General features: G+C 37.8%; 1 protein-coding gene across 1 annotated transcript; it reads left to right on the forward strand.

Annotated features, from left to right (window-relative positions):
* The first annotated feature begins 11,911 nt into the window (after window positions 1-11,911).
* CFAP161 (cilia and flagella associated protein 161) lies at window positions 11,912-17,283 on the forward strand. The gene is made up of 7 exons (XM_054215019.1): window positions 11,912-11,974; window positions 12,139-12,228; window positions 12,402-12,637; window positions 13,918-14,002; window positions 14,791-14,949; window positions 16,059-16,132; window positions 17,097-17,283. Exons 1-7 carry the CDS (start codon window positions 11,912-11,914, stop codon window positions 17,281-17,283), a joined length of 894 nt encoding a protein of 297 aa, XP_054070994.1.
* Window positions 17,284-17,577: the final 294 nt, after the last annotated feature.

Below are 17,577 nucleotides of genomic sequence, written 5' to 3' on the forward strand. Positions count from 1 at the left end.
ACTGAAAGGAGACTGTGCAACTGCATACGCTTCACTAGCTTACCGAGGGTCTAAAAGACAGAGTAAAAATATTCACAGGCAGAGAAGCTTTATCTACAGTGGACCTCCTACCAGGAACTGCCCTGGCATTAACAACGATGGGAAACGTTTGCCCATAATGATCGCCGAACAAAACTACCAGTTATCCATTGAAGACAATGGCACATTGAGTATCTGCATTGCTAGCTACTCAACAGAACTTGTTTCGCACTTGATCATACAACAAAGAATTAAAATCACTGCAGATGGATGCTTCTTCTTTTTTTTGTGTAGAATTTATTATATGTTCTGTTCTCTTTGTCACAATATTGAAGGAGGAGGAATTGTTAATATAATTTAACCAGTGTCCTCAGTAAAAATGAGTCTAATTAGGGTGAAATGGTATTTTATTCACTGAGAAACAGGCATCCATCCTAAATTCCTTTCAGTGACTAAGGCATGATGACACATTTGGCATTAATTACATAGTGGTGCTATAACCCTTATTTGCAGGACTGGCTGCCACTAAAAAAATATTTTCCTACTCGTACCTTCAGCAAATCTCTAGACGTAATCAGTGTAACCTGCAGCACAAATACATTTCCAAGAACCAGAGCGCTTTGGAATATCTGCTGTTACAAAAAAGCACCGAGGCATTATTTGCTCTTGACCACATTGAGAAAAATCATTCTGTCTCACTGCCTCCTCTTCCTTCCTGAAATCCTTGCTTTGCTCTCCAGTGTATCCACAAGGCTGCTGGAATTATCATTTGCTTTGCCTGACATTCATCATATTTCATCTTCTCTTTGAATCTCATTTACAGGTTTCAACTTCCCTTTCCAAACTTCCTGTCTTTACCCTTCATGTCCATACAACATCTCTGTCACTGCCTCCAGTGCCTGCTTTGTCTCTAGACCTTTGTGCTGTCTAGACACAGCTGGGGTAAAAAATGCGCCTCAGTACTTTTTTCAGAAAATATACAAATTATTACTCAGGATACTACCATGTCAAAGCCTAGTTATTCGGACAACACGGGAATATATGAGAATAACGTGTTGCTGAAAAAAATGGTAAGACCACTGCAAAACTCCATCTGCTACCAGCAAGTTTATTCTAGTGACAAGCATGAATACGGATAACAGTCTGGACAACAAAAGTTACTATAAGGATGATGACTTTTAATTCCAGTGCTTTGAATTGCTTTTTTTTTTTCCTTTTTGCAATAATGACTGGTATAAGCATATAAGCAATGTTACCCTAGCTATAACACAACAATCTGGACAACTCCGAGTACCACTTAGCCATCCTGTATTGAAATGCCTATCTTAAATTGTTAAGCGATTATGAACTATGCTGGAAGAAAACTGCCCTTAAAATCTCTTTTCTCAGAAATTGACTTCCGTTTCCAAGCCTGCAAGTAATCCTAACAATGAAAATGGTAATATAGAAGAAGTTAATTTATTATACCTGACCAAAAATTGCAAAATTTATCAGCCTGTCCCAACAATCATTGTAATAATTGCTAATAAAATCAGCAAAGTCCACGTTTTCACTTGCCTACTGGGGATAATATGTATTATCCAGTGTACCAAATATCCTGGTTTTGTCTCAGATGTGAGGAAGGCTGAAGCTCGTGCTGGAAGTTTTTTCCAGCTGTAAGTTCTGACCTAATAAGTAAAGATGACAATCCAGAGTTGGTCCCCTATGCTGCCTGACCTCAGTTTGAAAACATCAAAATGGCTGAATGCTAAGAGAACACTCAGTGGAGTTTGGTAGCTTGGTCTGTGGTCCCCAAACTCCTGGAGTTTTCAATATGCATCACATTTCCTCCCTATTTTCCAACTTGTAATTTTTGGGTTATAAAAACTATTTCCCCACAAGATTACACATCTCACTGGTATGTTATTGTTAGAGGAAGACACAATAAAGGAGGACATGTTATGAAAAACATAGGGGAAAAGCTTGGAAACGCAAGGGGAAAAAGAACACTGAGCACAGAACTAAAGTGAAGTATTTATTAGTGAGAAAGGAAAACTGAGAGAATGATTAAAATATTATTTACATATTTATATTTCCACAGACAATTGAAAATTTGTTTATAACTGCACATAACAGAGTGATGCAAGGCATTGCTGGAGAGTTATAATTGACTGCTTTTATCACTTAACACACTGAGAAGGGAGAGAATCTCTATTAGCTGGAGAGCCTTCAAACCCTATTGGGCCACTATTGTATTCTTGAGCACAGACGCTGAAAGTTCATGATCAATATATATAAGGGTAGCTGCTCACCTTACCTTAATTTCTCTACCTGTAAAGCACAGACACCCTATTTCAATTTCTCTACCTGTACAGAACAAATAGCTGCTTTCCTGAACTGCTGAAGTTCCTCTCGCTAATCTTGAGCGTGCTTTGAAGTAAACACAGCTACGCAATATAAGCAGATTATTATTAGATTTATCAGTCATTAAAGTGAGAAGGATATTATAGAGTAGTTAAATATCTTCTGTACTAGTTCTTGAAGAAGAATCTTGTTTAATTTTGGCACATTTGATAGCCTTTGCTAGGATTACCAGTTCACCATCTGGATTTAGGCTAACAAAGGAATAAATTAAATGAGTGACTGTGTCCATGCCAGGATATGCGAAACCATGAGAACAGTGAACCTTAGTAGTAAGTTAATCGTGCTAAATTGGCATGCAAATATAAACATTTTACAGGAGCAGAAATTGTTAAAGCAACGAAGCTGTCCCCCAGCTTTCCAAGTTTAACTAGAATCGTGCAGGATTCCTAACAACACAAAATAGGACATGCAAAAAAAATTAAGAAGTAACAGATGCTGCCAGGCTTCCAGAATATTTTCCTGCTGATGGGAACAGAATCATCCCTCATGATGTTACAGACTGAAGCTCATCACTTTGACGAGCTGCTGTTAGAATTTTACAAGGGCCAGGGCTATTCCTAACAACTTCTTTTGCAGGTCTTAGTTTTGCATTTCTTAGGTAAACACAGAAAGAAGAATCAGACACATTCTATGTTGCCACTATTTCTTCTTTCAGATACATGCTATTCAGTTTGTTTGCTTTCTCCTTTTTTTTTTCTTGGCAAGACTTCACAAACATTTTTGGGTAAGAAAAACAGATTTGAAATTCATTTTAAGTCAGTGCAGACTGTATATTAGAAAGACTTTTACTGAAAGTAGGAAGGTATCTAATCTTGTTATGAAAAAAACTAGCCAAACTTCACCCAACCATGGGATGTACCTGCAACTTGTGAAAGGCCACTCCTAATTTCCACAACTCATCGTCTCTTTTAGTCACTTTCATGCTTCATAATATGTAAGATGCAGCCAGCAGAAGACACTTGCTACTGAAATAATGTTATAAATACGCTCTCAAATGGGATATATTTATAAAATATATGTGAGAAACCACAGGATTTTCAATATACCTTTCAGAGCAGATAAAGCAGTGCCCTTCAATTTTATTGTGGTCTACATTTTAGACAGGGTATAACAAATGAGCACAAGAGGAGAGGAGAAGAGAGCAGTCATTACAAAAAATAATGGGTAAAATAACGAGAATATGTATGATACTCAGTGAGTACCTGAGGGAATTCACATCAGCAAAAATACCTGTAACGGAAGAGTCTCATCGGAAGTGCCTATGAACTTTCAAAGGACTAAGCAGCGTTGACAGATTCTATAAAATAGGTGATTAGGAAACAGAAACTAAGTGAATGAAGAAAACAACTTGAGAGGTAGCAAAAGTAAATAAAATGGAATTTAAGAGGAGCAGAACAATGGAAGAAAAGAGAAGGGGGTGTGGGGGGGAAATGTTTATTCTAAAGCTTCCTTCTCTGTTATGATAACACTATTGCATCCCTTATCAACCAGAACCACGTGGTCAGATTTGATTTTTTCTTCATGCCCTCCATCTAAAAGAATCAGAAGAATGCCACTTATTTCTCCATCCAGCCACTAAGAGGCAAACTTTTCTCTCTCCTTACTGACACTGTTCAGATCCAGCTGGTGTCCCAAGGTTAATTCACCTTTCTCCTCTCTGAATTTATTCTGTTTCCCAAAGGCATATCATATGCAAGTGGCCTAGATTGCCACAGGAAACTTCTTTGCTAACCTAACTAGTCCTTTGATGTTTCTTATTTTGCACATTCACTAATATTTTGATTTAAAAGTTTGCATCGTTGCCTTAATTGCATATTTGTACTCTTAAGCCTTGGAATTTGCATTCCTGCACGACCACCTCTATTCAGAAATTTTTTATCTCAAAGTTGACTCTACTGAATCATTTACATATCCTGTTACATCATGGGAAATCATGCCAGTCTTCTGTAGACACCATTGCTGCTTTAAGTTTTGCCAACGGCTGCTGCCAGGATCAACAGAGATTAAAAAGTGCTTTTTGGATTTCGTGATTGTTCTCTGTAGAGAACTCCATCCCCACATGACTTCTGTAAGAGACAGAACAGTTTTTCATGTCAAAAGACTACGTAAAATGGAGCTAAATGCAAATGTATTCCCTCTTTGATTATCATCTTATGCAAATATGTCCATTTACTTCAGTGGTGTGTCTTGCAACAAGACAAAAAAATCTATCAGCTTTTCCTCTTATTAAATACAGCGCATTAGTTTTTATATCACTAATTTTGTTCTTTCATTTCTTGTTTCCTACAGCTAATACTGGTTAAGGCTGTTCAAAGACTATCGGTGTTTCACTTTCCATGTGAAAGCACTAGTTAAAAAACCTAAATAGCCTTGAAACTTCTGCATTTATTTGACATTACTTACTCCTCAGTAATTCCTACAAAGATTAAACAAAGTTTCTTAGGGACCGTGTAAAATATGAATAGATTGTATGGATTAGGATGACTCTGTGCATTCTTTTGTATATTTACTTCCTCCCTCATAGACAGATTCCCAAAAGTTTAAATAATGGCAATGGATGTGGCCTGGTGATCTTCATAATATATCTTTACCTTTTAATCAGCTCTGCATGTATTATTGAAAATAGCTTTCTGCTATTGGAGACATCGTTGAAAGAGGCGGGAAAGCTGCGCTTTCATTTTCTCAATGAACATAAATAACACATTTTAAACACCTTTTATTCTGAAGTGAACCCTAATCCGAAGTTCCCCATATAATGAGACAGAAATGCATTTCAGTGGGGCTTTCGGGGCTCCCTTTACTCAGAAGGAAGTACAGACACCCCCTTGTGGGAGCTGCCCAGGCTTCTATTTCTATGTGCACAATACAGACACCAATAGAGCAGCGCTCTCACCCCAGAGCAAAAAGTACTATTCCCGCAGACAGATATTCTGCCTCCTTCCTGAAGAGCCCCAATGCTTGCTTTTACACTAATCCCCCCCATTTTTATTTTTTTTTCCAGGGGGATTCAGGCAAAACTTGGAGAAAAATGGCCAATTCTGTATCATTCCATTCCACTGAAAAGAGCAAACAGCAGGACGCTTACCAATACTTAAAAGTTATTTCAGCAAGAAAGTTATTTCTCCCAAGAACAGGTATTCAAAGAATGAATGGTCTAGCTTACCATTTTGGACTAGCAAATACACTGTACCTTTACAATGGTCATTTTAATAATTTTGTTATTTATTACATTATTTGTGCTCTGTCTGTTCCTTGAGTCCTCAGCATTATATTGAAATAGCATTTCTCTCCCGCAGCTCAAAGAAAAGCTACCAACTACGAAGTGCTAATTTACTAACCAACAGCGACACAGAAATACTGAAATGTTCAGAGTCTCAAATTAGAACAGTTGCCAGGGTCTTCAGACGTATAAAATATTTTCTGTAGGCCGTGATGTCTGACATAAATACACTGCCAGAGTAAGGTCATCCAAATCAAAACCATAAATAGTGGAATGGTGGCAGAAAATGTTAAAAACAGTTACAATACACATGTTCTTTTCCCCTTAGGACAAAAGATTCTCATCATGTTCCTTTTTGTTATGCCAGAAATATTTAACTGATTCATGTTTTGTGGTATAAATACTTAAGTCAGTTTCTGTTCCTGCTTTTTAACAGTTCATTTTATGTAACATACAGATTCATTTGAACCAAAGTAAAGTATTCTGACATTTCTTTATGTCTAAACCTTGACTATCACAAATAAACTTCTGATGTGGGAACAGTGGGATACAGCTTCTAATAAGCAAATTTAGCAAAGGTTTGAAGACGGACTGATATGCATCTCTAGCGGTATTTGTAAACGTGATACTTTGCTTCAAGAGACTGAAGCAGATATTTCCACTATGTAAAACTAAGGGAACAGACTGTTTTCTATCTTGACACTATCATCACAGGGAGAAGTAAAACCCAAAAGGAGAGAAGCGACACAACCGGGCCATGATTGATGCACACAGGCAATTCACAATAGAAGATAAGGATCACGCTGCAGGCAAGGCTAAACAGGGAAGCAAAGGCAACCTTAAGCACTATCTATAGTTAGCCCTGAAGTGGGAAGAAAGAGAATGAGCGGGGTTCACAAGAGGTCATGCAAAACCGTTGCTTTTCAGTTTCAGGAGCAGTAGGTTCACATTGGCAGGACTGCACGTTTGAGCAACTCCCATAGTCAAAGTCAGCTAAAGTCACGGAGTTTAGGGCTTTTATTTGCCCTTACAGACAATCACGCTTTTTATATGCAAAAATTGCTAACAAAAAGCAAATTTCAAAATCTCAAGCATGAGTATTCATGGAAACCAAAGTTTAAACAGTTCAGTAAACAAGAGAGACAATGACCTGATTTCCACCCTTTATAAATAGGACCACGCCTCACCCACAATGATTTTGTGTCAGTGCCTGTGAGTGATGACAGAACTTTGTAGTTCAGTAAATGCAATGCACTCAATATATTGGAAGTAGGGTGGAACATCTCTTAACAAAAGTCTCTTCAAGTAGGTCTCTGGCAAGTAGTGCTTCAAAGAAGTCAGCTGAGATCATATCATGTACATTAAATGCTGCACATTAAATATCAACCTTTCACCTCGCCAATGACGTGGCCAGTCTCATTGTTCTGGTCATGATACCTCAGATAAATACTCTATAGCTTGAAAAATAAGAATTTTTAAATTGCGTGAAGGTAGACATACATAGTGCACAGTCCTGTGAAGAGACAAACATAAGAAGCAAATATAGCTTTGTTAATAGTGTTTCTGCTTGTGCTAATAAACAGCAGTTCTCAGCTGAGCTATTTATTGCTGATTAAAGTGTTCTAGCTTCTTCAGAGTTAATAAGGATCTCTTTACAAAAGACAATGTTATTCCTTGGAGACATACTTTAGTATTTCTATATTCTTTTTATAAGTTACTGCTTCTGAAATGACCTTTTTCTGAGAGATTGGGAGCTCTAGTGTTTTTTCGAGCCCACCTCCTGAATAAGATTCAGACAGGCAGAGGAGAAAATCTTCAAATAGCTAGCATGGTCAGTCATGATGAAATAGCTCAATTTGAAGAAAAAATATTCCATTATACAGCAATTTCTCAAACGGGCATGCTCTGTACAAGTCTAAATTAGAGACCAGTAGAATGAAAATACCATGGAGATGTGGATAACTCAATACAAACTTTAATTGGCAAGTGTTTGGTAGTCTTAGACACATTGCAAATTATTCCCTCTCCCTTCCCTCTCTCTCTAGCAGAATCTTTTGGTTATAAAACAACAAATGAGCAATCATGGCCATTTTGGATGTCTTCAACCAGATCTAATATTGGGAAACTTTCCACTTGTGTACATACATCAGCAAACTTACTGCCAATACAACACACAAGCATCCTGCTCCCCTTTCTTGCAAAAAGTAGACTGGGAGGCCTGTTTAATGGATTACTACATTTCAGAAATTACTATACCGTGATCAGGTTGATTGCTCCTCAGCAACAAGCATTACAGGAAAACTCCACACTGAAATTCACAGCCAAAATGGGAGACATCAGTACAAGCGTCTGGCAAAACAATAATCTTTAAATCTTATCGCATAAACTACTTAATTCTTTTTGTGCTGTGAACAGATGAGTGTTTGGGGAATAGGTTAGAATAAGAAACTTAAGTTAGATTCTTAACAAGCAGATTAATCACTTTAATAGCCAGAAACCTAATAACAGCAAAGAAAAATGATAGCTATGCTCCGATTCATAGCATGTGTCAGAATAACGCTAGTGTGAAATAATAAAATGAAAGGAGACAAATCATCCTGAAGAACATATATTCTACTCCTATGGAGTATTATTTATTCTGTACTGTTAATCAAATTTGACACATGCATAATTTTCAACAGGAAAAACAAAGGAAAACAGGAAAAAACATAGATACTCTCCCAATGCAGTAAAGGCAGGTATTAAAAATATTCTCATACAATCTGCATATGATTAAACATTGTTTTAGGATTTTTTTTCAGTACGAATAGAATTTCATAAATTGCCACAGAGCAGATACAAGTAAAAATCATGTTTTCCACCATGAAATAAGAAGGTATATGAGTGGAAGAGCTCGCAGAAAACTTAAAGCTCTGTCACTTCTTCTAAATAAAGATGGCATACCTCTTTCTTGGACTTAATTTATGTTCACATCTACTCAGACCCAGCCCTTTTTGCCATATTTGACTAAACAATGATAATTTGTACTACTGATACATACCAATGCATTTATATACTACAGTATTTAAAACATGCTCAATCTCATACATTACTAACAGTCTTGAGGCAATTAAAAGCCTAGCCATCCCAGCCTTTTATGTCAACTAATGGCCTAGACAGGTCTATATGGTATTTCGGATCTTTTCAACCATCTAGTTCACTTTCGTTAAAAAAAGAAATGAGAAAAGAGAAAGGGGAAATAGCTGTAACTATAGAACAGTAGGGGAAGAATCTCTGAAAGGACACAGACTGAAATTGTATTTAACAAAGACTTAAAGAAAAAAAAGGATATACTAATGTTTCAAATAAATCACATATATCTTTAAGTCTGGTCAGTTTGTATGCTGGCATAAGTTAACACACAAAACACAGACCAATTCTTTCACAAGTACAGCGTTTCTTCACACTATTTAATAACGCAAACAACTGTTAGGATAAACATAGATTTTTATCTGCTCGAAACGAAACTGATCTGAGTTGAATAGGCCAGTAACCTTTCCTGCAGGAAAGATGTTCAATTTACACGTTTATAGACGTCTCTTTTTGTTTATTTTAATGGAATACTATGCAATCAGAAATGAAAACCTTTCAGGTGACACATTTAGCCACAGCATAATCCTACTAAGAAATGCATGGAGATATTTCTGTACACAATTACATTTTGAGTACAAATACCTCTTTCTATGTAATATTTGCATCAGAGTCTGTAAGTAACTAAGCATAGATGGTGCATAAGGCTACAAAAGGATGGACGTTTTCTGTGGATTCTATATATTACCTACATACACGGCAAACCAGAGTGTATGTGTTCTTCTTAATGATATGGCTAAGTGTAATACATAGTTTTATAACAATGATTTATTACTGAATATTGATTTAAAAGTAGCTTCATTCTGAAACAAAAAAAAAATCAGAGATTTGAAACTTCTTAGACATTGCACATTGAGATAAGCAAAAGTAAATTGTTTAACTTCAAATATATTATGCAGTTTTGAACAGAAGCGTGATAAATCCACTTTATCATTTATATACCGGTATGATTAACCAGTCACCCTAATCAAAACCTTAGCTCTGTGAAAAGCATGAATGTACTTTTAAATGCTAAGTAGATATTACTAGCAACAAAGGAAATTATTAAATCTCTTTTCTGAAAACACGTCAGATTTCAAATCATATCTGAGACTTCCAAAATGTGTTTGGTTTTTGATATTCGTCCATGATGAAGAAAGTTTCTTCCCTATTTCAATTAAACAATTTCAGCATCACTTCTAACATGGCTAGGTGTATAAAAGTGTCACTTACCAGAACTGACCACAAAGTGGTGCTACTTGAACAAAAATGGATTGCACTTAGTCCTTAAAAGATTCGGGATGTGCTGAATAACTTTTTTGTGTAATAACTTTTGGGTTGAAAAAACCCAAAACCAAAACACAAACGAGACAGGTTTCATGTGAATTGTTGCTCAAACAGTCTGATGATAACACATAGCCCAGCTGTTCATACAGAATCCATTTTCTTTTAAGTTGTCCAGCATTGAAACCTTACAATATTAAGCTTACAAGAAAACCGTGACACTTGAAAAGGGATTAATGTCCTGTGGAAGGATCTACACCATCATTGAGAATCATTGGCTTAAGCTATTTGGAAAGTATACACATAGCATATTCTCTTAGCCTATCTTGCCATAGTAGATTTCAAAATTAAAATAATAAAACCCCAAAACACTTGTAATCAAAACATTCGCCTAATGCATGCACTCAGACTAGATATAAGGAAGATTTTTTTTACAATGAGGGTGGTGAAACACTGGCACAGTTTGCCCAGAGAGGTGGTAGATGCCCCATCCCTGGAAACATTCAAGTTCAGGTTGGACGGGGCTCTGAGCAACCTGATCTAGTTGAAGATGTCCCTGCCCATTGCAGGGGGGTTGGACTAGATGACCTTTAAAGGTCCAACCCAAACTATTCTACGATTCAAAATATTAACCAATACTGTAGTGTTAGTGTCATGAATTTGTTTGTTGTGTTAAGCTGATGCACCTCTTTGACCAATACAGAATGTAAAAGACTATTTGGATTGTAAATAAAGCCCCATGCTAAGACTATAGCTTGCCTCAAATTCTTGAGTTTCAGCATCTTCCACTTGTGCAACTACACCGTCACATGACTGAACCAGGACCAGAAGTATTTTCATGTACACTGTCACCTGAAAAGGCATAAACATTAAGCCAGGTGACCAGAAACCCCTTAGACAGGCATGAGGAGATGAAGAGATGCTTTGGGCCCAGGAGCACAGCCACCCTCTCAGCACACCCCTGCAGGATTTGCTGCATCCCAGCATCCAGCTTTGGAGTCCTCACACAGGAAGAACATGGACCTGTTGGAGACAGTCCAGAGGAGGCCATAAAGATAATCAGAGGGTTGGAGCACCTCTGCTGTGAGGACAGGCTGAGAGCGTTGGGCTTTTTCAGCCTGGTGAAGAGGAGGCTCCCAGGAGACCTCATAGTGGCCTTTCAGTATCTGAAGGGGGCCTACAAGAAAGCTGGAGGGGGACGTTTTACAAGGGCATGTAGCGATAGGACGAGGGGTAATGGTTTTAAACAGGAAGAGAGTAGATTTAGATTAGATTAGGTATCAGGAAGAAACTTTTCACTATGAGGGTAGTGAGACACTGGAGCAGGTTGCCCAGAGAAGCTGTGGCTGCCCCATCCCTGGAGGTGTTCAAGGCCAGGCTGGATGCGGCTTGGAGCAGCCTGGTCTAGTGGGAGGTGTCCCTGCTCAGGGCAGGGGGTTGGAACTGGATGATCGTTAAGGTCCTTTCCAACTCAACCATTCTGTGATTCTATGACAAGTGCTCAGCCCAACCACCCCAGGGAAAAGCAGGCCCCCTGCTTTCAGAGCTCCTGTCAAACTGGGCAAAACCACAAGGGAATCCAAATGGAGTTTTTTTGTTTGGTGGATTTTATTTTTTTTTCACTTGCCGAAGCCTGTCCCTGCTAGACCTTGGTCTGCCACCTGTTTTTAACATTTATTGCGTTTTTTTCTCCCCAAGACCTCGCTCGCCGCGCCCCCTCCCTCAGCTTTTGGGCCGCGCCGCCGCGGGGCATTAAGAGCTCGCCCCCTCCCGCCCGCCCGCTCCCGCTGATTGGCGAACTCTGCCTCTCCAGCGGCCAATCGCTGACTAGAGCGGTCGCCATGGCGACGGCGGACGCCGCGCGGCCTAGGCGGCAGCATGGCCGCCTACAGGGCCGGGGTGCTCATCGGGAACTGGGAGGAGGACGCCTGCCTGGAGGAGGTAGCGGTGGAGCCGGGGCCTTCGCTCCTCTCTGGCTCCCGGGTGCCTCGCCCGCCGCTCCACCTCGCGGTGTTTCCCCCTGGTTCTTTAAATTCGGTTTAAACGTGAGATTGTGAGTGCTGGATAACATGTCTGCCCCCTCTCTCTCTCTCCTTTGCGAGCAGGACCGCTTGAGGGATTTTATGCATAAAAGAGAACGAGGAGAACTTTTGATACAGAAAATAAGCAAACTTCAAGACAATCTTTTCAAGAAGGTAACGTTTTAAGCAGGTTATATCAGTCCTCTCTGACTCCACATAGAACGGCATAGCTGTTATTAGTGTTCTTTAGGCATTAAGAGAGCTATGGATTAGCATTTTATATGCTAAAATACTTCTGTTATTAGGTTCAGATAATTCTGTAAAAAATTACGTGTATTTTAATTTAGATACAGCTTTCGGTGTCGAAGGATGGCTTTGTTCATTTTGGAGACACTGTGATGCTTCTGCACCCGGACAGCAAATCCTGGGGGGAGCGTTGCCCTGGAGCCTGCGACAGTCTGACTCTGGCAATTAATCTGGATGAAATATCCCTGTATTCGGCCGAATCGTTGCAAGCCCCTTGCGGAGTCAGCGCAGTTGAGAGCGTGGACCCCGTGGGTCGAAATGCTTTTTGTATTTTAAGGTTTGGTACTTTATTCTGAGTTGTTTTCAATTATTATGTTAGCTTTCAGTATCTTGTTTTGAGAAATATGGAATGAAGTTTGCTAATATAGGAGTGAATTCGAGTGAGGTTAATTTATTTAAGAAAGACTTTAACTTGGGTCATGCATTAATCTTGATTCTACTCTGCATATTACTGTGAATAATTACAAGGAAGTTTAAATCAGCTTAGAACTCGTGTGAAAACAGAATCGAATTCACTGTATCATTTGGTAAATGCTGCAGCTGTAGAATAAAAAACATGTCCAAATATCATTTAGTATTATTGTTCATTTGCCTGCAAATAAGGTCTCTGAAGCAGAAATTTGTGTCAATGCTTTTGCTGTAAATGAGTGGGCAGTGTTTCTGTTGTCCTAAAAAAAACCCCAACCAAACAGCATATTCTCTGTCTCAAAGACCTGTTTAATTCCAGCTGTTTGTGGGAGAAGAAACAGAAGAACAGGGTCCTCCTCAACGGTGGAAGACTCTGCCTGGGCGCATGCACTTAACAGTGATGATAGTGCATAAGACTACAAACTAGCCCATATAATCCTCAGCAAAACACTTTGGATTAGACCTAAGGAAGAATTTTGATGCCAAAAGTATAATTTAGGCCTTCTAGAACTGCAATGAAAATATCTTTGCTGAGCTGCTGTCTGATCTTAGAGTCATTGGCATTGAACACTATCAAGTCTCCCTCATTAATTGACTGCTAAGTTCATCAGCAACATAAGTGTTTTACTCTGAATACACTTAGAAAGTTAATTTAGTGATTCTTTAATGTAAAATACAGAAATCATTCTGTAAATAGGGGTATACCAGCATGTATGTTGATGTAATGAACTAAATTATTGAATATCAGTTACATAAATTATTAGCAACATATTTTAAGTTACAGACAATGAAAAACATGCACCGTTCTGCTTTTAGTCTGTGATTTTTCATATGCTTCTATTAAGTATCTTTTAAAGGGTGCCTCAGTGCTGAATTCTCATTGGTTTTTCATTGGACATTATCTTTCTACCCTGCATGTTAATGAATGCATCACAAAAAGTAATCAATACAGTCTGTTTCTATTCTGTTAAATATTTTAACCAGTGAGTCAAGTATGAAATGTCTTTTCAGTTAAGATATTTTGCCTTTTTTTAAAAGTAAACTTAATACAAAGTGTTGCCACAAGACCTAACTATAGACCAAAGCAAGCAAACAAAAAGAATAGTAAAGCCAATTATTTGAATGTCTTTCTTTTTACAATTTTAACAGTGTTGATGGAGGTGCAGTGGGTGAACCCATTAGATTTGGACAAAACTTTCGTCTTGGAACAACAGGAGGGTTTTCTGACCAAATGGTAAGGCAATAAAGTTGCAAATGGCACTGGTAGCATATACTGATAGTGTGCATTTAATCACTATATATAGGCTGTACAGTGGTTCAACATCAGCTTTACAGAACAGATTCAGAATCATACATAGATCAAGATAAGCAATACCTATTCAGAAAGTTTATGCAACTTGCCTGAGATCAGGTGTGCAGGCCAAGGGGGCTGTCAGCCAGAATGACTGGATACAGGAGATTTTAAAAAAGAAAAAAAGGAAATTAAAATTAGTTTGTGAATCATGAAAGAATTCATCAGGGGGAGGAGAGGGATATGTTACTTTTTCTTTAAATAAATCCAGACTGAGAAGATTTCACTTCTTCTGAAGATAAATCCATAGTAGGTATAGAAATAACATACTATTCTGTCATTCTGAGGGAGCAGATTTCTATTAAATGTTAACGTTGTTTCCATCTGCAAGTTAGAAGCAAATACGACATTACGTGTTACACATGCACTTAAATCACCGCAACTTTGAAAAAAATTTCCCTCTCAACAACCGCTTCAGTGAGAGAGAATCTTTGGAATGTAAATTCAATTTTAGATTAGTATTAAGCAGTCTGTTTATGGAATAGCTCCTCAATAAGTTTATCAACAGTATAGGATCTATGTTACGGGCTTTGTATGTCTAGCTTTAGCTTGGCAGACTGATTTTTCTGGAGCCAAGAGAAAATTATTTGTATTGAAAAATATTTTTTTAAAATTACATATCTTGTTTTCTGTATATTTATACTGTCCTTAATATATATTTTTATTTGCAGTTATATCTAGCAAGTGACCATAAATCATTCATAAGATTTGCTAAAAAATCTCACCTTCAGCAAGTGTTTTTGACAGATAAGCTTTCCTATTTGACTTGCTGGCAAGCTACCTTCTTGGATCCTCAGCTGCGTCTTGAACATGAAGGATTTCCAGTTCCTGTAAGAAATTAAAACTATAGAAAATGTTATGAAGATTTAATTGAAACAGTAGATGGAGCACTTAGAAAAAATGTTGTGTCCATTTTTTTTACATATTTTCCTTCTGTAAGTTCTGACCAATAATATTAGGAAGGAGAAGAAGGAAGGAACAATCTCTTTAACCAGGGAATCTGCGTATACAGTTATTAGGTTCTGGTGTTCGTTTTGAAGTTGACTTGCTCAGTTTTTCTCACCAGAATTTTTTTAAAGGTTGACGTTGTCGTGTTGTGAGGATGCAGTACTCGGAATCTGCTTTTCAGGACTTCTGAGCACTAAATTGCATTTCCAATATTGGGAGCTGTGATTATGTAAAAACTCCTGTACATTAAATTTAAAAAGTATGAAAAAAACCCCAAGGCATCTGAATAAGGGGATATACTTTTCCAAATTTTGTTTTTAACCTTTTGTAAATACATTAAGCAGATGCCGTACATTCCTGTTCCACATAACTGCTAAGCTTCCTGAGTGCTGGTGTATAGCAAATATCATAAATATTCCTCTACAGCCTTGAACTGTGACTCATTTACATGAATCAGCTTACCAATAAACACAGTCAAAATTATGTAATTGTCAGAGACAACATTCTTTATTCATAGTATTGGTAAATGGAGGTGACTAAAATTTAATTCTGTTATACGTAAAAAACTGCAAATTGGTAAAATACAAAGGTCCATATTTGGCTGTGTCCCCACACCGTTTGGGTCTCTCGTATGGCAAATATCAATTGTAAGAGGAATTACCCTGATGGCACAGGCCACTGGAATGACTCTCTACTACTTGCTTAACTTTATTTTTTGAAATGCCGAGGACAAGGGAGTGGAATGGAATGTATTGGACAGGAGAATGTGTCTGACCTGAGGGCTAAGCATTTGGCTGGTCTGAGCTGTTAAGACAGTTGTGTTGTGAACTGATAGGGTGTAAAATGTCTCACTGTCAACGTACAACAGTCTGAGTGATGCAGAGCAATGCAGGCTTACACTAACAGTAAATAAAAGCATTTTATTTGAATAAGAATAGTTAAAATCAGTGTAAAAATGTCTGTCAACTGTCTTCCCTTGTTTTATTTCCAGGCAAACTCTAAAATGATTATTACTCATTGCCATACTAATCGGAGCTTAGCCGTTCCAAGGAACTTTTGGACATGGTAAGAATAATTTATAACTGGCAGGGATGTGCGTAATGATGTGCCAACATCAAGAATTACTGTAAGAAGCAAGATAGTTGCTTTAGGAATGCACTGAGGAAATGGAAAAGAACGAAGAATGCATATTCTCCTTTCTCTTATTTTATTTCTGGGCTGTAACATGTGCCTACTGTGATACTGCAGACAATCAGCTCAATTGTATTTGTTTGTTCTTTTTTTTTCTTTTTAATTCATATCATATCATGCTTCTAGCCTTCCCTAGTTTCTTGGTGGTTCTCCCTTTGAGTATCTTGAGCAATTAGTTTTTTGTTTGGGTTTTTTTTTAAGAAAAAAATTATGTACTAAGAAGTGTAAGGAGTAAGAAAACTAAGTAAAAGCACACTGCGTAAAACTGTATATTGCTTATGTCCACATGAATCAATCTCTCAAGAAATTGAAGTTAATCCAACGATTCAAGTTAATGTGCATGCATTAAATTAATATTGATTAAGCATTGTTAGAGTATACCAATTGTTTCCCATTAAATTCTGAAGATCTGACTGAGGACTTGTATCAGGTTTTTGAGAATGAAACAAGGTCTGAAAGTTTGAGGCCAAAACAGTTATTAAGTAGCCAGAAGCTTCCTCAGTCACAGAGAAATGGCGATGTGAATGGTGATGAGAACCTAACCAGCTGTACGTACTGAGTTGGTGTGTCAGTGCCTTATACTGATGGGGTTGCTTTAGCTCTGAAGCTAGAAAGGTGGCATTTCCCTTTGATTTCAAATTCCTAAATTATTCACAGGAAACAAAGTGGGCTATTGTGTTTCTTCTAAGGGTCTGATATTTGAAAGTGCATGGTGATATTTCTGAGTAAGCCAAGAGAAACACGAGAAAACTTTGAACAATTTGCAGATAATGCAGATTTGCAGAATTTCGGTATATATTAATTCCCCCTGCCTGTCCCCTGTTCTTTGACTTTGCAGGTCTTATTTTGGGAAAGAATATGAAGTAATTTGTCACACTTATCTGGACTCCCATAAAGCTGAAGAAGATAAGAATTACTGGGTAATAGTTACAGGGAATCCCAGTAATGAGGATGGTACAATGATCGATAGACCCCACCCTCACCCAAGTGGGATCAGAAAGAATGAGTTTTGTGAAGAGACATAGAATATAAAAATCCCAGACTACAGCCGACAGAGGTTGATGCAATTCCAATTCTTGATTTTTCTTTTCAAATTTTAGTTTTAGACATTTTTGTTTTAAAAAATGGAAATGGAAGTCTACTATTAGTAATATTGCATAATCTCATTAACTCATCGAGGTTATACAGTGGGCAAAAACTAATAAAACTTGATGAACTATGCACAACATCAAAAATTCTTGAATCAGGAAGGGTTCGTTTTCCCATTTTCATGTGCACTGATGGCAAAAGATGTCAGAATCCAGGAATTCTAATATATT

This window comes from Rissa tridactyla, chromosome 9 (assembly GCF_028500815.1).
Source record: "Rissa tridactyla isolate bRisTri1 chromosome 9, bRisTri1.patW.cur.20221130, whole genome shotgun sequence".
Lineage (NCBI taxonomy): Eukaryota > Metazoa > Chordata > Aves > Charadriiformes > Laridae > Rissa > Rissa tridactyla.